The 20,554-nt window shown below is 40.3% G+C and overlaps 1 protein-coding gene across 2 annotated transcripts in view; it reads left to right on the top strand.

Moving 5' to 3' along the window:
- The window catches only part of LOC132816160 (meiosis-specific coiled-coil domain-containing protein MEIOC-like), a 54,261-nt gene that overhangs the window by 25,736 nt on the left and 7,971 nt on the right, over nt 1-20,554 (top strand). The window contains exons 2-6 of one of the 2 annotated variants that reach the window (XM_060825644.1): nt 206-334; nt 4,905-5,074; nt 9,588-9,689; nt 11,244-13,050; nt 18,743-18,877. In XM_060825644.1, the coding sequence (XP_060681627.1) occupies nt 4,926-5,074; nt 9,588-9,689; nt 11,244-13,050; nt 18,743-18,877 (2,193 nt within the window). In that variant the 5' untranslated portion in view covers nt 206-334; nt 4,905-4,925. Of the gene's footprint in view, nt 1-205; nt 335-4,904; nt 5,075-9,587; nt 9,690-11,240; nt 13,051-18,742; nt 18,878-20,554 lie in introns of both variants that reach the window. The other variant, XM_060825643.1, reaches the window with a different exon arrangement.

Below are 20,554 nucleotides of genomic sequence, written 5' to 3'. Positions count from 1 at the left end.
TTCAGTTGTGCAGACCCGACTCCCACTTTGGGCACCCTGCTGAATAAAATAACATCTGTTGCTGTAAAGTGGTTGTAATTTAAAGATTCTGTGCACTAGGTGTCTTTATTTCCGAAGTAAAGATTAGTGTTAATAACACTTGTAGGTCATCATATCATTAATCAGTCCTTGTTTGTTTTCAAAAACATTGTTTTTGTGTTTTTAGCCTGAGCCTACTTCAACGTTTGTAAGTCCTTACATTGATGGCAATGGTACTGATGTGGAAAAGGGATCTGAATTTCTCTACAAGAAATTGGTCTGTTCAGCTTCCTCCTTCAGTCGTCATTAATCACAGGTATGGTATAAATATTTAAGCTAAAAACTGAACAGTCATTATAAAGTTTACTCTGGCTGATATAGGCTGTGGGAATGTTGGGTAATAATAGAATATCTTGTATAATTAAAAATTATTCCTTTCATGTCTAATTGGAACAAAAGCAAGACTTGTAACTTTGTTTAGTAGATATCTGAGCAAAAGCTTGGATAAATCAAATTTCTAATCTATATTATAAACTGTTAGTTATATATTTCAAAGTGCTACAGTTCTAACATTGATACAGTCTCCAGATCACAAGTTATCAAACAAATATATTTGCATCGATGTTCCATATAAAAAGAAAACTGAAATGGTACACTCCCTTGTCCATTTCTTTCCTAAAAATAATATTCCATATCAGTCTCAACCAGTTTGAGCAATCTTTTGGGAAAGTGCAAAAGAATATGTGACTTAATGTGCAAAACATAAAATGGTTTGAATGGTCAGGTCTAAGCTGCCTTGGTGAATTTCTGCAGGGCAGTTTGTAGGTGATACATATTGCTGACACTGCACATCTGTGCTGGAAGGAGTGAATATTTGTGGATATGGTGCTAATTAAGTGGGCTGTTTTGTCCTGGATAGTGTAAAGCTTCTTGAGTGCTGGAGCTGCACTTGTCCAGACAGGTGGAGCATATGCCTTCAAACCCTGACTTGTTCCTTTTAAATGGTGGACATATCTTGGTTAGTCAGTGTGAGAGTTAGTCACTCTAAGATTCTTAGCCTCTGACCTTACGTGTAGCCCAAAGGGTAAGGACAACCAGTTTCCTTCCTGGAAGGGCATTAATGACACACATAGGTTTTTTATGACAGTTGCCAATGGTTAAATGATTGTTTTTAGGTTAACTTTATTTCCCAACTTTTAAATTAAGTCCATTTTTCTACATCACCATGTTTTGAACCCATGTCTCCAGAGCATAAGCTTGGCTGTCTGGATTACTAGTCCAGTGAAACAATTCATTTTACATTCTATGAACATATTTAGTTAGATGGCTTGCAGTGCGTTATTAGTGGAAAGATTTGTACGGGAAGAATTTGCACTTCCATTTCAGTTAAATTAAATTTGAGTCAGAAAATTTTAGGATGAATCAATTTGTAACACAAATACAGAAATAAAGTACTGCAGATTCTGGAAATGAACAGAAATGCGGGAAATATTTTGAATAGAGGGCATTGGTAAGAAGAAACTAAGGAGAATTCTATGAAAAATGGGCTGAGTCACCATGACTGAGAAGGGGATTGCCGAGGACATGGTGCTCATCAGGAGGAACAGCATGTTACAGAGGGCATGCGTGAGAAGTGACTGAGGAGCATTCTGGCAGAAGTCAGCTCAGTGACCATGGCTGAGAAGAGGGTCCCAGATTTGGGTTGGCTGCTGAGTAACCAGGTTTGAAGACTGAGTGAGTAAAGCCTGGAGAGAGAGATACAATATTTCCAGCTCCATAGCAGGTCCTAGCTCCCAGTCCAGCTGTGTTTTCACCATCCCTCCAGACCTCCCCCTCTCTGAGGATGAAAGATCAGTCCTCAGCAGAGGCCTCACCTTCATTCCCCTACGCTCTCGGATTAACGAGTTCAACACACGGCGAGACATCGAACAATTCTTTCGCCTCCATGCCTACTTCTTCAACCAAGATTCTCGCCCACCCTTTGATGACCCCTTCTCCCGCCTCCAACACAGCCCATCCACCTGGACGCCCCTTGCTGGCCTCTTACCCGCCCTCAATCTCTTCATAGCCAACTGCCGCTGCGACATTAACCGCCTCAACCTCTCGCCCCTCTCACCCACTTCAACCTCTCACCCTTGGAACGTGCAGCCCTCCACTCCCTCCGCTCCAATCCCAATCTCACCATCAAACCGGCAGACAAGGGAGGCACAATAGTAGTTTGGCGCACCGACCTTTACACCGCTGAGGCTAAACGCCAGCTTGCGGACACCTCCTCCTACTGCCCCCTTGACCGTGACCCCACCTCCCACCACCAAACCATCATCTCCCAGACCATCCATAAACTCATCACCTCAGGGGATCTCCCATCCACTGCCTCCAACCTCATAGTCCCACAACCCCGTACAGCCAATTTCTACCTCCTGCCCAAAATCCACAAACCTGACTGCCCCGGCTGACCCATTGTCTCAGCCCCACCAAACTCATCTCCTCATTCCTCGACACGGTCCTGTCCCCTTAGTCCAAGAACTCCCCACCTACGTTCGGGACACCACCCACGCCCCTCCACCAACACATCTATCCTGGGACAGGCTAAGCAATGACATGCCAGAGAATCCCCTTAGACCACACCCCCATTCCTGATGAAGAGTTTATGCTCCAAACATCAGTTCTCCTGCTTGGATTCTGCCTGACTAGCAGTGCTTTTTCAGCACCACAATTTTTTACTTTGAAAATCGCAATGTTATGTTGCCCATTGATGAAAACAGACCTACAAGAGCTCATGAAATTGTATTTAACATTTACCAGTAACCTTGCAGATTGGGCCTTGGGGTATTTGACATTCACCAATCCAATTTCTTAACATAAAGGCACTCCAACCACAATGCCATAAACAAACACATAGATCTAGATACCATCTATCAACCCCTCAGAAAACAAACAGGAAATGACATCACCACAAACCCCAGGAACCCCATCCAGGACAAAAATATAAATAGAAAGCAGGAGACAACAGCTTCGCTTCACTTGGAGGTCACCACTGATGATGTTACCTTGCCAGATAATGAAACATCTGGACATCAAACCTACAGCTCAGCGAGCAAACCTATACCCCGAAAAAGGAGATGTTGGCTATTTTGAAAAGCATTTAGGCAGACAAGTCCCTAAGTCTTGATGAAATCTATCATAGGGAGGCAGGTGAAGAAAGTGCAGGGGCCTTTATAAAATCTTTATATCCTTTTTAGTCAAGGAGGGGTCCCAGAGGATTGGCGAATAGCCAGCATTGTTCCTTTGTTTAAGAAGGATAACGGGGATAATCTGGGAAATTACATGCCACTGAGCTGTGTGTCAGTGGAAGGGAAATAATTGGAGAAGATTCTTAGGGATATGACTTACTCGTATTTGGAAAAATGTAAACTAGTTAGTGATAAGCAACATGGTTTTGTGCAGGAAAAGCCATGTCTCACAAAGTTGATTTGAGTTTTGTTTGAGAAAATGACAAAGCTGTTCGCTGAATGCAGGTGGGTGGGGGGGGTGTGATGTAGATACTGCCTATATAGATTTTACCAAGGCCTTTGACATGGCCATTATGGCAGGCTCATACAAAAGGCAAAGTTACATGTGGTCTGTGGTGAGCTAGTAACATGGTTATAGAACTAGCCTAATAAAGATGTCAAAGAGTAAGGGTGGAAGGGTCTTTTTCGGATTGGAGATCTGTGATTAGTTATGTTCTGTAGGGATCAGGACTTGAACCCCTGTTGTTTATATATTGGGAGGAGAACGTAGGTGACCTGATTTAGTACGTTTGTGGATGAGACAAAGATTGAGGGAGGATCCCCAAGGAGACTGAGAGATAAATGTGAGGGGGTTGGGGCTGAGGGTAAAGTGGCGAGGAATGCGATAGGTAGATGGTTTGGGGGGTGGGGGGGGTTGGTGATGGTGATAAGTTGGAGCGGAGGTCGGAACTGTCCATCTTCCCACCTATCCACTCCACCCTCTGCTCCGACCTATCACCATCCTGCTCCCACCTTCACCTACCTATCGCATTCTTAGCTATCTTCCACCTCCTCCTATTTATCTCTCAGCCCCCTTAGACCACACCCCCATTCCTGATGAAGAGTTTATGCTCCAAACATCAGTTCTCCTGCTTGGATTCTGCCTGACTAGCAGTGCTTTTTCAGCACCACAATTTTTTACTTTGCGATTTTCAAAGTTATGTTGCCCATTGATGAAAACAGACCTACAAGAGCTCACGAAATTGTATTTAACATTTACTAGTAACCTTGCAGATTGGGCCTTGGGGTATTTGACATTCACCAATCCAAATTCTTAACATAAAAAATGGGGGGGAGGGGGAGCAGATTATATTCTAAGTATAGGAATAGTTAAAGACACCAATTTAACTTTTGGTTTATTGACGAAAAAAGAACTGAATGGAAAAAGTTGAACTTAAATACTCCAGTTTTGTACTGCCAAGTAATTATGAAAAAGGTCAATGACGCTTTGAGAGTGTTGGATTCTGTAAAATGGGCGTATTGAAATCTGAAGCATACCAGTATTCAAAGTTTGTACGTTTTAGAGTCTATGTTAAATCCAAGAAAAAAAAATCAGCATTTTACTTAACTGAGAACCTTGACATTTCTGGATTTTAACTCCCATTTTGAAATTATTTGAATTTATCATTGAGTCTTAACCTTGGATTTGCCCTACACTTCCCATTGTTGAATGTAAAATTGTTGATTGAGCAATGTTGCGTTTGGTCCATTTTCATGTGAAAATATTTTTTATTACAAATGTTAATATAAAATGTGTGATAATGTGTTAATTTAATGTGTTGTAATTGGCAAACATTTGAAAAAATTCTGTATTAAGTTCTAATTATTTAACAGGTAATTTAGTAAGGAGATAACATGGAACAGCAGCTTTTCTCAACTTCTCTGTTAAGTGGCATCAGCAGTTCTACACCTTCTGTTGATCCAGCTATCTTATACAGCCATTGGTCTGTATTTGCTGATGATAGTGTGCCTCCAGTTACTTTTCACGATGGACCTAAACAGAGGTAAATAAATTGTTTTATTTAGAAACTGCTGGATATTAATGTCAATTTAAATAGTGTTATGTTAAGTGCATTGTGAGTTAGAATCAGTGCTGTTCCAGTGTCACCATTGAGTTTAGCTGGTATGTGTTATTGTACTTGTTTAACTTTAATGTTCCTATGATATGAATATTGCTGGCTAGACTTTATTGCTGATCTCTAAAGATCTACAAAAGTGCACTTGAACCACTGTAGTTTTTGGGGTTTAGGGATTTGTTTAGGATTCCTAACTCCGTGTTGTTGGGAAGGGAGTTCCATGAATTTGGCTTAGTGACAATGAAGGAATAGTGATATAGTTCTATATCAGAATGGTGTGTGCTTTGGAAGGGATCTTCCAGGTGATGGTGTACTCATGCATTGTTGACATCATCTTTCTAGATGCTAGATGTCACAGGTTTGAAAGGTATTGTTTAAGATTCAGCTAGTTAGGCAAATAATGGTGCTATGCTGCCACTGTAAGTGATGAACATGAAGTCCCACACCCAGAGTGCATTCTGTGCTCTTGTCACTCTGCGTGTCTTCCAAATGAAATACTGATTCATTATTTAAGGGAGAAGATGGTGTAACTGATAATTACTGGGAGGTTTCCTTGCCCATTTTGACATCATGACATCAGAGTCAATGCTGAAGACTGTCAAGGGAACTCATTCCCAACTTTGTATTACTATGCTACCATCTTTGATGGGTCTTTCCAGCCAGTGAGGCAGGGCATGACCAGAGATGATGTTGACAGTGATTTGAATACTGGATTCCACGAGGATGACTATCTTGCAAAAGATGTCAGACTGTTGCTTGTGGGACAGTTCTCCCAATTTTGCTACTAGCCATCCAGATATATTTAAGAAGGGTGGTAAATGGTAATCAGTGGGAGTTTTCCTTGCCCGTTTTGACCTGATGCCATGAGGAGTCATAATGTCTGAGTCACTGACATTTTAAGACTGTCCAGGATTTACCAGGATCAACAGTTTTATATTTGCCACTGTCCTTCCCAGTGCCTTGGTTGATGCTGAATCATCTGTCTAGATTCTGTCCATTTTGTTTTAGACTTTGTAGTAATTTGGTACAACTGAGTAGCTTCCTAGATCGTTTCAGAGGGCAGTTAAGAGTTACCACGTAGCTGGAGTCATAAGTAGGTCAGTTGGGTGACTATGCCAGATTTTCCTTCTCGAAAAGACATTAGTGTTTGTACAATAATTGGTATCAATTTATGTGGTCCATTTTTGATTTTAATAATCCAGATGTGTTTTTAAATTCAAACGTGTGTTTTCAGAACAGTAGTCTTAGAGTCATTGTCATACAGTTAGACAGCATGGAAACAGATCCTTCCATGCCACCTAGATATCCTAAACTGATCTAGTTCCATTTGCCAACATTTGGTACATATCCCTCTTAAATCCTTCCTATTCATGTACCCATCCAGATGCCTTTTAAATGTTGTAATTGTACCTGCTGCCCTCACCTCCTTTGGCAGCTTGTTCCATACATGCACCATCCTCCGCATGAAAAAGTTCCTTCTCACGTTTCTTTTAAATCTTTTCCCTCTTACTTTAAACCAATTTCCTCTAGTTTTGGACTCTCCTAACCTGGGAAAAAGACCTTGTCTCTTCACCCAATTCATGCATGTTGTGATATTATAAACGTCTGTAATATCGCCCCTCAGCCTTCTCATTACCCTGAGGTTCTTTCTGGATTTTCAGTCCAGTGATATTAGCACTATGCCCTTGCCTCATGCTAAGTATCCTCAAATAATGTTAAACCTGATGAGGACTAGGTACTAGGACTAGTGATATATTGCACTGCTGTACTAAGATATTCTGAGTTTGGGTTTGGTAAGCTTGGTGGGCTACTTTACTGTACATTTAACTGTAATATCCTGGAACCCTGAGTGCTAAATGTGAATAGTATTCCTAGTATTGATGAGCAAAATAAGGGGATAATGTGGGAACTGGAAGTTGCCATGAATTGGATAGTGGAATCTCATTTTTGAAACATGTGTTAATTCCTTTTCCTCTTTATGGTATAACCTTATGTAAAATGGCACCTATGTTACTTAATAGCACTTCACAAGAAAGCAATTTAGAAATGAAGTACTTTGAATGGTTTGAATTGTAATAATTTGCTTTTAAGCGAGTCTTTATTGTATAGTATTTCACTAAAAATAATATCACTAAAAAATCCTTCCATAGTTATAGAGTCATAGTCATAGATTCATGGAAATGTACAGCATGGAAACAGACCCTTCGGTCCAACTCGTCCATGCTGACCAGATATCCCAACCCAATCTAGTCCCACCTGCCAGCGCCCGGCCCATATCTCTCCAAACCCTTCCTATTCATATACCCATCCAAATGCCTCTTAAATGTTGCAATTGTACCAGCCTCCACCATATCCTCTGGCAGCTCATTCCATACCCGTACCATCCTCTGCGTGAAAAACTTGCCCCTTAGATCTCTTTTCTATCTTTCCCCTCTCACCCTGAACCTGTCTAGTTCTGGACTCCCCGACCCCAGGGAAAAGACTCTATTTATCCTATCCATGCCCCTCAATTTTGTAAACCTCTATAAGGTCACCCCTCAGCCTCCGACGCTCCAGGGAAAACATCCCCAGCCTGTTCAGTCTCTCCCTGTAGCTCAGATCCTCTAACCTTGACAACATCCTTGTAAATCTTTTCTGAACCTTTTCAAGTTTCAGAACATCTTTCCGATAGGAAGGAGACCAGAATTGCATGCAATATTCCAACAGTGGCCTAACCAATGTCCTGTACAGCCGCAACATGACCTCCCAACTCTTGTACTCAATACTCTGAGCAATAAAGGAAAGCATGCCAAATGCCGCCTTCACTATCCTATCTACCTGCAACTCCATTTTCAAGGAGCTATGAACCTGCACTCCAAGGTCTCTTTGTTCAGCAACACTCCCTAGGACCTTTCCATTAAGTGTATAAGTCCTGCTAAGATTTGCTTTCCCAAAATCCAGCACCTCGCATTTATCTGAATTAAACTCCATCTGTCACTTCTCAGCCCATTGGCCTATCTGGTCCAGATCCTGTTGTAATCTGAGGTGACCCTCTTCGCTGTCAACTACACCTCCAATTGGTGTCATCTGCAAACTTACTAACTGTACCACTTATGCTTGCATCCAAATCATTTATGTAAATGACAAAAAGTAGAGGGCCCAGCACCAATCCTTGTGGCACTCCATTGATCACAGGCCTCCAGTCTGAAAAACAACCCTCCTTCACCACCCTCTGTCTTCTCCCTTTGAGCCAGTTCTGTATCCAAATGGCTAGTTCTCCCTGTATTCCTTGAGATCTATCCTTGCTAATCATTCTCCCATGGGGAACCTTGTCGAACGCCTTACTGAAGTCCATAGAGATCACATTTACTGCTCTGCCCTCATCAATCTTCTTTGTTACTCCTTCAAAAAACTCAATCAAGTTTGTGAGACATGATTTCCCACACACAAAGCCATGTTGACTATCCCTAATCAGTCCTTGCCTTTCCAAATAGATGTACATCCTGTCCCTCAGTATTCCCACCAACAACTTTCCACATCACTGAGGTCAGGCTCACCCGTTTATAGTTCCCTGGCTTGTCTTTACTGCCCTTCTTAAACAGTGGCACCATGTTTGCCAACCTCCAGTCTTCTGGCACCTCACCTGTGACTATCGATGATACAAATATTGTTTTGATTTTTGTTCTTTCACTGAAAATGAACTTATTGTGCAAACTTTTTCGTGAATAATGTCTCCACTGCTTTCCAATGAACTTTTGAATTTTATTCTTTCCTAATTATTATGCTTTGCAAAATTAAAATATGAGCCAAAGTCATTAACTTGAGATTCTATAGCTAGTTCTAGAGGATAACAAGTGAATTTGTACAAAGTATTTATATGGTCTTACCAGATTGATGCATGTACAACTATGAAATACAGATGGGACATCCTTATGATATTGGTACAGAGGATGTCAACTAAACTGATACTGAGATTGGACACAGGTTGTTAATGGAGACCAAAGAAGCAGGCTTAATAAGTTAAGAATTATAGCGAAGGTAAACCCTAATAAATGGATGTAGTGACAAACCCTTAACTTTGGGCACATGTTTGAACTCAGAAGAGAACAGTTCAGATGTAACAACTTCGTAATCTACCCAGGGAGGCCACACCATGAGGTTGTGTTTTAATAAACTCATGACCTCAGCAGACTCTTTTTTTGCAAAAGGAAATATTCAGTTATTTAAGAGAGAGAATGCCTTTTTTTAAGCTTTTGTACTGGGGAGATAAATTGCAGCAGTCTTTTCTGTTCCTGTATGTCTTTATATTGCAAAATTTTTTTTAAAAACGAAAACAGAAAATGCGAAATTCTAGTAATCCAGAAGAGTTTATTTTCAACTGTATAAAATTGCATGTCAGGGGACAAAAAAGCAGTTTTTCAAGTATGATTAATATATTATTATAGAAATGTTCTTATTTCAGGACCCAGTTTAGTTTGTCAGATTCTGGAAATGCACCTGATTTATTTGGACTGGTCTCCAGCATACTGGATGAACCTGACAAACCAGAATCGTTATCTGACTGGTAAGTCAAATTTTACTGATTTTTAGAGTCGCAACAAATTTAGGCTGTTGCATTCCACTGATGCTTCTGAATTGTGAAGTTTGTTACTTGAATTTGAAAGTGGCAGCTCACATTTAGTAGTTTTTAGATTATCATACTGGGAAGTATTCAGTGTAGTTTTGATGTGTTTTGTAAAAGTATTTTGCATCCAAAGATGTGCAGGTTAGGGAATTGGCCATGCTAAATTGCTCATAGTGTTCAGGGAAGTTAGGTGAATTTGTCAGGGGTAAATGTCGAGTAATGGGGAATAGATTTGCGTGGGATACTTTACGGTGGGTCACTGTGGACTTGTTGGACCGAAGGGTCTGTTTCCTTACTGTAGGAATTCTAATTCTAAGTTCTCTACTTTTAATATTATTGTGTACACCAAAGCTTCCTTGCATTCGCATGGTTGTTGGCTCAAAATCCTGCAACTCTCCAACAGCATTGTGGGTATACTTATATCACATGGACTGTGATCATTGAAGGCCAGTCATTGCAGTCCCAGAATTTTGCAGGAGTTCTGGGGGCTGTCCCATGCCTAATCATCTTTGATTCATCAATAACAAATATGTGGCAAGAATTGAGGATATTCACTAATGATTACATAATGTTATGTTATGTACTATGCATGGATTGTTTCATGCCATAGACAGCATCTTACCATTTCCCTTGATATTCAATGATATAGCTGACCCCATGACAATTAACATTCTGGGAGTTAACATAGACAAACTACAATAGTCATGCCATTGGCTACAGTGGCAAGTCAGAATCTGGGAATTATGATGTAAGTAACCTCACCTGATATTCCCTAAAGCCTATTGGCTATCAACAAGGCACAAGCTAGGAATGTGATGAAATACTTTCCACTTATGTGGGTGCATGAGCTCCATTAATACTCTAGAAACCCAAGATGGTCCAGAACAAAGGTGTCTGCTTGATTGATACCCCATCCTCACCTTAGATATTCATTCCTACTGCTACCACACAGTCGTAGCATTGTAACCTAGCCAAGATGCCATTGCAGCAACTTGCCAAGCTTCCTTCAACAGAACCTTCCAAATCCATTGCCTCTACCAGCTAGAATGGTAACAGCTGCAGAAAATGCTACATGCAGTAGTCCTTGCATGTTCACCTCCAAGGCAAGTGTGTTGCTGTTCCTTCACTGTCATTGGATCAAAATCATAAGAGTCCCTTGCTAGCGGCACTGATTTTAGAAGGTGTCCTGTTACAATCTTAGCAAGAGTAATTAGTGATGGGCAACAATTGGCTTTCCTTGTCAGCAATGCTTGTATGTAAAGGAATAATAAAAAATCTGTATATAATAGTTTTTATGTAGTCCTTTCAGTAGCTGCTATCTTAAGAAACATTCTTTCATATGCGATTCTTCAACAACAAATTGACTTCATTATATTGCTGGTAGATGAAGTAAACTGCAAAGTACTATATGTCAAAATCTGACAGTGATTGTTAAACTCATGCTGATGCTTTGTGAAATAAGTCTTTGAGCTGTGATTGTTCTGTTTCCAGCAGGGGTTCATCCTCTAGGTTATTTCAGTCAATTTGGTCGAATGCAAATGGGGATTCTGTTGGACCAACTTTGAAAAATAACGTGGATCACAGTAGAATTGCAAATCGTTTAGGTGTTCCTCAGTACTATGAAGAGAACTCTCAGGCATTATCTGAAACGGGAAAATTTGAACTTGTTCAGGATTTTCAAAGTTTTAATCTTTCAGAACCATGGAAGACCATGATTAATAAGGATGCCAATCAGTCTGATTCTCGACCCAGAGATCTGTCATCCTCAGCAAGAGACAATGCTTTGTCTCATAAAGAAGGGTTCTCCTTCCAGACCAAGGAATTTGATGGCTGTTTACGGGATTATGAGGAAGCAGAAAGGGGAATTTCTGATTTTACTACACATAACTTTCATAATAATTGTGGCAATAGTAACACAATCAAATGCAAGGAATACTATAAAACTGACTGTTTTAGAGAGAATAAATTTGTAACATCGGGAATTAAAGATCGCAGTCAGAATTGTGAAAGTAGTTATGGCCCTCACGTTGGTGAATTGTGGGGCAAGGTTTTGCAGGAAAAACAACCAATTCAAAAAGGATTTGAAGACTTCAATGCAAGTTCTCTTAAAAATAACTCTTCTGTTTCACAAATGAACTTCTGTGGGCAGCAAATTTCCAGAGAGAATGGCTTTGTGGCTGATATAAACCGAAAATCTGCATTAGACTTTCCAAAACAGGAAAACCATACTCGTGTTTTACGAGGCACCTTTGAGATTCAATGTGAAAAGCTTCACCAGAATTGTTTAGATGATTTCCCTATGTCATCGGAGTATGTTAATTTAACAAACGTTCTGCCACAGATTGATGAATATAGTCCTCATTCTTCCCAAAGCAGCCTATTGTGGTCTGATAACAACATGTTAAGCTCCTCTGGTGAGCCTAGTCCAGTGTTTAGAAAAGATGGGAACATCATTTCAACAAGTTGTCAAACATCAACTATTTCTGCTGTAAGTAGTGGTTCTTCAGCACAATTACCAATTTCTGGTGCCCTTCAATCTATGTATTATCCTTCAACAGCTCCATTGGAATCCTTAAGGCAAAATGAATGCCAGAAATTCCCAAACAATACCATTAGAAATTGGGGTTCATCCAACGCTAGTGTTCAGATGCAAGAACAAAAGAAGATTACTACATCATTGCAGAATGAATCTTCTGCGACCAGAGATAATCAGTTTCGAAAACGATGTACTGGCTTTGGTAACAACTGGACACAACATCACAATGATGATTCAGGCAAATATTTCAGAGTTTCCAATAAACATGGACATAATGGTGCTAACAACAGAGATGATAAGAGGGGGCGGAAAAATGCGTATCAACATGCTTTGCAGTTGGGACCTTTTGGTCAAAATCCCCAACAGTATCACAGAAAACAAGAACAGGATGGTAGCAATTTATCTGATTTCATTAATCATTCTTTCGTACCCCCATTTCCATTCATGATGCCTGATTATAAACCGAATCAAAACTTCTCCCAATTTGGTCCACATGGATTTTCCTCACCTAGTTTTCCTTTCCCTCCTTCAACATTTCCATTCCCTGAATTAATTGACTTTTTTCATTATGATGACTTCAATCAGCTGCACCCTTTTATGAATGATCTTTTTGGTGGAGATATGATTGCACCCTACTTTGGATTTCCACCTCCTTTTTCCAAGTACAGACCTATGAAGAATCGTAGTGGTCCAGCAAATGAACTTCACATACGACTGGAAGAGTGTTATGAGCAGTGGCGGGCTTTGGAAAAGGAGAGGAAAAAGGTAGAGGTTACAGGAATTAATCTCCAATTACTTTTGTGTTATTTAAATTTATTTTCGGCCTTTGAACATGTTTTAACTGAGAGCTAGTTAAATAGAAGGTCCTGAAAAAGGGATCTGAAGCTGGAGTTTAAAAATATTTCTTCTTCTTTGTGAAGATGCTTACAGTAATATAACCATTACAATATAATGTACAAGGGTGTAGCATTAAGCCTTTTTTTTAAGCGAATCAATTAAGTACATGAAAGTTGAAATGCTTTAAGAAATTTAAGCTGAAATCATCCACATTTGAGTTGGTTTTCACTAATAATGGAAAATTATAGTCAAGGTAATATTAAAAACATTTGTTCCATTTAATTATAGTGTAACTTACCTTCAGATATTTCAAGCATACACACTGATATTGTTGATATCCTGTTAGGTTAATTAAAGACACTATTCTCATGTGTTAAATGCTTGGCCTCTAGAACATGAGAAATAAAAAAACTGGCAAATGACTCGTTGAGCATTATGGTTCATCTCAACAAGGTGATAGCTGAATGCCAACTTCACTTTTTGTTAACAATTTTCAAATTCCTTCTTCCATTAGAATCCAAAATTTGATTGATCTCAGTTTTAAATCTACTCGAACAACTGAGTAATTCAAAGATGCACAACCTTGAGTGAAGAATTTCCCTTTAGCTCAGCTCACTATTGTTAATGTACACCTTACACTACTTCCTATAGTTCTGATCAGTCCAGCAAACAGAACATATAAACTAAGAATGGAAGAAGACATACAGCCTGTCAAGTCTGCAGTGCCATTCAATGAGATCATGGCTGATAAATTTTGTATTTTGAATTACACATCCTCATTAATCCTCCATTTTTGATTCTCCTGCCTAACAAGACGGCACAGTGGCTCAGTGATTAGCACTGCTGCCTCACAGCAATAAGGTCCCAGGTTTGATTCCAGCCTTGGGTGACTGTTTGGAGTTTGCACATTCTCCCCACGTCTGCGTGGGTTTCCTCTGAGTGCTCCGGTTTCCTCCCACAGGTCGGGTGAATTGCCCATAGTGTTAGGTGCATTAGTCAGAGGGAAATGGGTCTGGGTGGGTTACTGTTCGGAGGGTCGGTGTGGACTTGTTGGGCTGAAGGGCCTATTTCCACACTTTAGGGAATCTAATCTTGCCTGCCTTTCCTGAAAAATGTTCAATGAATCTACTGCTTTTGAAAAATTTCAAAGATGCACAACCTACCAAGAGAGAACCTCTCCTCACCTTTGTCCTAAAAAAAATCCCTAACTTTTAAATATTGCCCCAAATTCCAGATTGACTCATGAGGAAATTTCTTTTCCATGACCACCTTGTCAAATCGATTCAGAACCTTTTGTATAATTCAGTCCGATCATATCTCACTGTTCTATATTTCAGTGGAGATGGGTCAAATCTGTCCAACCTTCACAAGTTTGACAACCTAGTTAATTCAGATATCAGTCTGGTAAGCCTCTGAACTACCTCCAACTTATTTACATCCTTTTAAGGAGATCAACTGCATACAGGATTGAGCTCACCAATGCCCTATAAAACTAAAGCATAACATCTTTATTACTATGTTCAATTTCTTTGTGATAGAGGATAGTATTTAATTATTGATTGGAACCAGGTGAACCTAATTGACCACGAGATCCTTGGCCCAGGTTAACAACCCCAGTCAATCAGGAGGCACTGGCTGACCAAAATTAATAGGAGATTTAAAATCTCCTCAGTTCAGGGGACCAACTCTGAGCTGGCTGGACACAGCCAGTGTACTGTGCACAAGTAAATAAAGGGTGACTTGGTGACAGGATACTGGTCTTTCTGCAGTTATTTCAATTAGTCTTCCTGATTACTTTATAGATTTTTACTCTTTATGTAAGGAATAAGAGAATGATCAGTGAGAAGATAAGGCCAGTCAATCATAGAATAGGGAACTTGTGCGTGGAGTCTGAGCAGATCGGGGAAGCCCTAAATGTTTTTTTTGCTTCAGTTTTCATGAAGGAAAGGGACCGTGTTGTGAATGAGAACTTTTGAGGAGCTGCGAAACAGGCTTGGACAGATAAGATTAATGAAGTTGATGTGCTGGAAATTTTGGCAAACATTAAGATAAGTCCCAGGGCCAGACCAGATTTATTCTAGGTTGCTCCAGGAAGCGTGAATGGAGGTTGCTAAGCCACTGGCGAAGATCTTCGCTTCCTCATTCTCCACTGGTGTTGTACCGGAGAATTGGAGGGAGGCGAATGTTGTTCCTCTTTTCAAGAAGGGGAATAAGGAAATCCCTGGCAATTACAGACCAGTCAGTCTTACGTCTGTGGTCAGCAAGGAAAGAATTCTGAGGGGTAGGATTTATGACTATTTAGAAAAGCATAATATGATTAAAGGAAGTCAGCATGGCTTTGTGAGGGGCAGGTCGTGCCTCACAAATCTTATTCAGTTCTTTGAGGAGGTGACGAGACAAGTAGGCGTAGGTCGAGCAGTGGATATGGTGTATATGGACTTCAGCAAGGCATTTGATAAGGTTCCTCATGGTAGGCTCATTCAGAAAGTCAGGAAGTATGGGATCCAGGGAGATGTGGCTGTCTGGATTCCGAACTGGTTGGCTGACAGAAGGCAGAGAGTGGTTGTATTTGGAAAGTACTCTGCCTAGAGGTCAGTGTTAAGTGGTGTCCCTCAGGGGTCTTTAAGAGCTGCGAGGTTTTGCTACAACTCTTCAAGACCCTGGTGAGACCACACTTGGAATATTGTGTCCAGTTCTGGTCACCCTATTATAGGAAAGATAATAAGGCTTTGGAGAGAGTGCAAAGGAGGTTTACCAGGATGCTACATGGACTGGAGGGCTTGTCTTAGGAAGAGAGGTTGACTAAGCTTGAACTTTCCTCTCTGGAGAGGAGAAGGAAGAGAGGTGACCTGATTGAGGTATACAAGTAATGAGAGACATGGATAAAGTCAATAGCCAGAGACTTTTCCCCAGAGCAGGATTGAGTGGCACGAGCGATCATACTTTTAAGATATTAGAAGGAAGGTATAGAGGAGACGTCAGATGTAGGTCCTTTACACCGTTGTGAATGCATGGAATGCGTTGCCAGCTGTGGTGGTGGAAGCAGAGCCATTAGGAACATTAAAGCGACTGCCTGACATGGAAAGCAGTGAATTGAGGGGTGCGTAGGTTAGGTTACTTTGTTTTAGATTAGGAATAATCCTCTGCACAATATTGTGCAACCTTTTTTTGATTCATGCTCCAGAACACTTAGGTTCCTCTGCTCCTAGGAATTCTGCAGTTGTTCTCTGTTTAAGTAATGTTCTGCTTTTTTATTCTTCCTGCTGAAGTGAACAACTTTGCATTTTCACATATTTGGCCCCATATACCAGACTTTTGTTCATTCAACCTACTGTAGGCTCTTTTTGCTTTTTCAAATATACTTTCCTATTGATCTTTATGCCATCTGCGCATTCAGCCACCATGCTTTCAGTCCCTTCATCAGTCATTGATATATATTGTAAAAAGCTGAGCACCTAGCACAGATTCCTGTGGGACTCCGCTCATCACAACCTGCCAGTCAGATAAAGATCCGTTCATGCATACTGTGTTTTCTGGCAGCTAGCCAATCTTTTACCCATGTTAATACGTTACCCATGAGTTTCCACTTCAATAGATCCTCCTCTTACAATTTTTTCCTTCTATTATGAAGATACTTATGCTGAGTATTCTGAAATGTTCTTTTGGGTAATGTGACTGAACAAGCAACCCATAGGGCAAGGCTAATGCTCAGGAGATGAGTTCAAATTTAATGTAACAGCTGGTAGAACATGAGCTGTCTGAGTAATGGTGACATTGAAATGACTTGTTGATTTTTTAAAAATCCCATTTGGTTCACCGGTGTCCTTTTAGGGAACGCAATCTGCCTTCATTACCCCATTCTGCCCATCATGTGACTCTGGGTCCAAAGCAATGGCAATGATATTTAATTGCATTTTGAAGTTACCTAGTAAGTCACTCGTTTGCTGGGCACTTATAAATGAGTAACAAAATGGAACACTCCCCATACAAAAATTTTTGTAACACCCTCAAATATCTGCCACTTTTTTATGCTGATTTGTCTCCTAGCCTAATATCCCAGTTCATTTCAGCTAACTGAGCTATCAAGCCCACTCCTATGGCCTTATTTTGTTGTTACATGTAGATTAAAATCACCCATGATTAATTGCCAACCATTTATTGCAAGCATCCACTTGATCTTTATACACTTTGTCCTACATTGTGATTATTGTTAGGGGACTTGTAAACCACCCCTCTTGGTAACTTCTTTTCGTTTTCCCCTTCTATATCCTTGTCTCCACCCAAACTGACACTATGTATTAGTCTCCCGAATTATGGATATCTCTAATTATTATACCATGGTCAGTCTTGAGTAAGAGTGTAACCCCTCCACCTTAGCTTTCTATTCTTCTGGAGTACCATTTCACCCCTCACTCTTCAGTATAGTGTTACCTCCTGTACAGTTTGCAGTCTGCTTGGTGACAGCCTCACCCCATTAAAGATCAACTGTCTTTTAATGTCAGGATTAAATATCATTTAGATGGAAATTCCCTTACCCTTTATTTGCCTTTATGTCAGGATTAAATTTACCACTATAAGATATACAATCTGCCATTTACATATTAATGCAGTGTTTCCCACTCTGCATTAGATTTGCACACCACTTTGATCTCTCCAGCTCTGCTCTGCCTGAGGGAGGGAGAGGAGGCAAGGCCTGAGTAATGAAGGAGTCTTGAGAGGAACCCTATTGTAATGAACATCTTTTCATCTCCCTTCTTGAGGCCCAGTCGCATTTCCCAGATGGCTAAGAGCAGAAGAGTACTTAGTTGCTTGTCAATGTGGCAATCAGTGACAGAGTTGTTACTTTGATGCTTTGTGAATTGCAGGCAGAGATGTGTGGACAATGAAAAGTACTCCTGTTGTGGCCCAGCCAATACCCTGTATTGATTCACCATTGCCTCATTGCATTTACAGTCCCCTAGATTTAGAAATTAGGATGTCATTTTTTTTGCCTTTTTTTTAAACCTGAAATTTATTTTTAGAGTTCTGGTTCCAAATCTTGCCAGGTCCTTGTACGTGAAAATTTACCAGCTGAATTTACAACATTCTTTTTCATTTCCAGATCATTTGGGGCGGCATGGTGGCTCTGTAGTTAGCACTGCTGCCTCACAGCGCCAGGAACCCGGGTTTGATTCCAGCTCCGGGTGACTGTGTGGAGTTTGCACGCTCTCCCCGTGTTTGTGTGGGTTTCCTCTGGGTGTTCCAGTTTCCTCCCATGGTCCAAAAATGTGCAGTTTTGGTGAATTGGCCATGCTAAATTGACAATAGTGTGTAAGTGAAGTGTAAGTTAGTCGGGGTAAATGTAGAGTAATAGAGTAGGGGAATGGGTTTGGGTGGGTTACTCTTTAGAGGGTTGGTGTGGACTTGTTAGGCCAAAGGGCTTGTTTCCACACTGTAGGGATTCTATGATTCAGCAATTCTTTGATTCATTTCATTTGTAAATGTTGATACTTCTCTACAATTGTGTCCATTCATGTTCACAAATAATGCAAACCTATTAATTTAACTTTTTCCACAAAATTTTAACAAAAACTATGAAGTCAAATTCAAAACATGTCCTAATTCACTTCTTTAATTACAGACTGAAGCAGAGCTTGCAAGAAATTTTCCTGGAAAGCGAGTGTCTAGTTCAAACAATACACCTATTCCTCGCCTGCCTTCCAACCCTTCAAGAGTAGATCGTTTAATTGTTGATCAGTTACGCGAACAAGCTAGGGTATGATTCATATTTGTGTTTTGTTTAATTTTTTAACACAATTTGTTCTTGTTATTTTTCCTGTTCTCTCGGGCCTTAATTTAGATGGGAATGGGCAAAACATAAGCAAATGGAACTAGTTCAGTTTAGGATAGCTGGTTGGCATGGACAAGTGGACCAAAGGGTGTACTTCCATGCTATATGACTCTACCCAGTAAATTATTTATATACAATTTTACTTATTATCTACTTGAAAAGCTGTTTATAAAGAATATTGGATATGTACTAAGCATTTGTTAAAGTAAATTGCAATTTGAAAACATTTGGTTATTTCCAGGCTAACTATTATTACCTATTGACTTTTCTTTCCTTGGCCACAAAATTAGAATTTTAAGAACAGATTTATTACTTGTACCAGTAAACACTAAGAATCATTAACATTTAATTTAAATTTTGGAAGCGGTTTGACTATTTTCTATGATCTCTCTGGATTATGCAAGAAAAAAAGCTGGTATGATAGTAATGGTCAATTTAGGGGTCTGCCAAGCCAAGAAATTATATATTGTGGTTGAATATACTCCTGTTGCTGTTGATGACCAAGGTGCATCATGATCTCTATTTTAAATCAAAGGGAATATTGACATAGACAATAGGGTTGCTCTCTCATTAGAGAGACAATTGTTGGTGGTTTAACCTGAGAGGCACCATACCGCAGGCAAGCAAGAATAGTAATGAAGAATATTTCTTCATGGTAATTTAGCTGGTGCAGGAATTGAACCCAAGCTGCTGGGTCAATATGCATTACAAACCAGCCATCCAGCCAACTGAGCTAAACAACCTCCATATTATGAATATATGACTTTGTCTTCACAAGGACAAGTGTGGTGGTCACTCCTGCTGATACTGTCATGAATAGATGTATCTGACAGGTGAAAGTGAGGACTGCAGATGCTGGAGATTGAGTTGAGAGTGTGGTGCTGGAGAAGCACAGCAGTTCAGGCAGCATTTGAGGAACAGGAATATTGACGTTTCTGGCGAAAGCCCTTCATCAGGAGATGTATCTGACAGGCAAGGTGGTAAGGATAAGATCAATTATATTTTGCTCTCTTTGTTTGTTCCTTCACTACTCCTACCTACTAGACTAGGTATATCTGTCCTTAAGCACTTGGCCAGCTTGGTCAGTAGTGGAGTCACTCACGGTGATGGACATTGAAGAACCTGGCCCAAAGTATATTTGCTACCCTTAGTGCTCCCTTTAAGTGTTGTTTAGTCTGGTGGAGTTCTGAATTCATTAATAGAGATGTGATTAGGAAGTTTCCTCACCATGTTTGATCTGATGCCATAAGACTTCATCTTCAACAACAATGTTGATGAACCCCAGCACAACTCACTCTGATACCATTTTTGGAAAGTTTGTCCTATTAATGGAACAGCACACATCTGGTGATGGTGATTCTGGCATCTGGGACAATGTCAATGGGGTAGTGTCATATTCCGTGAATATGACTATCAGGTTTTTGCTTGAGCAGTCTCTGAGATGACTCTCCCAATTTTGGCACAACTCTAGATGCTGGTAAGGAGGACTTTGCAAAATCAATGTTGTTGTTTCTTGTGCCTCAGTGTGTGAATGACATGCCTCCGACCACTTCTAGGAAGTTTGTTTAAACAGATGATCTGGCCCTTGCTACCCAATCAACT

The sequence above is a fragment of the Hemiscyllium ocellatum genome, chromosome 5 (genome assembly GCF_020745735.1).
Source record: "Hemiscyllium ocellatum isolate sHemOce1 chromosome 5, sHemOce1.pat.X.cur, whole genome shotgun sequence".
Classification (NCBI taxonomy): domain Eukaryota; kingdom Metazoa; phylum Chordata; class Chondrichthyes; order Orectolobiformes; family Hemiscylliidae; genus Hemiscyllium; species Hemiscyllium ocellatum.
The sequence above is the reverse complement of the archived record's forward strand: the minus strand, read 5'-3'. Positions and strand labels throughout refer to the sequence as shown.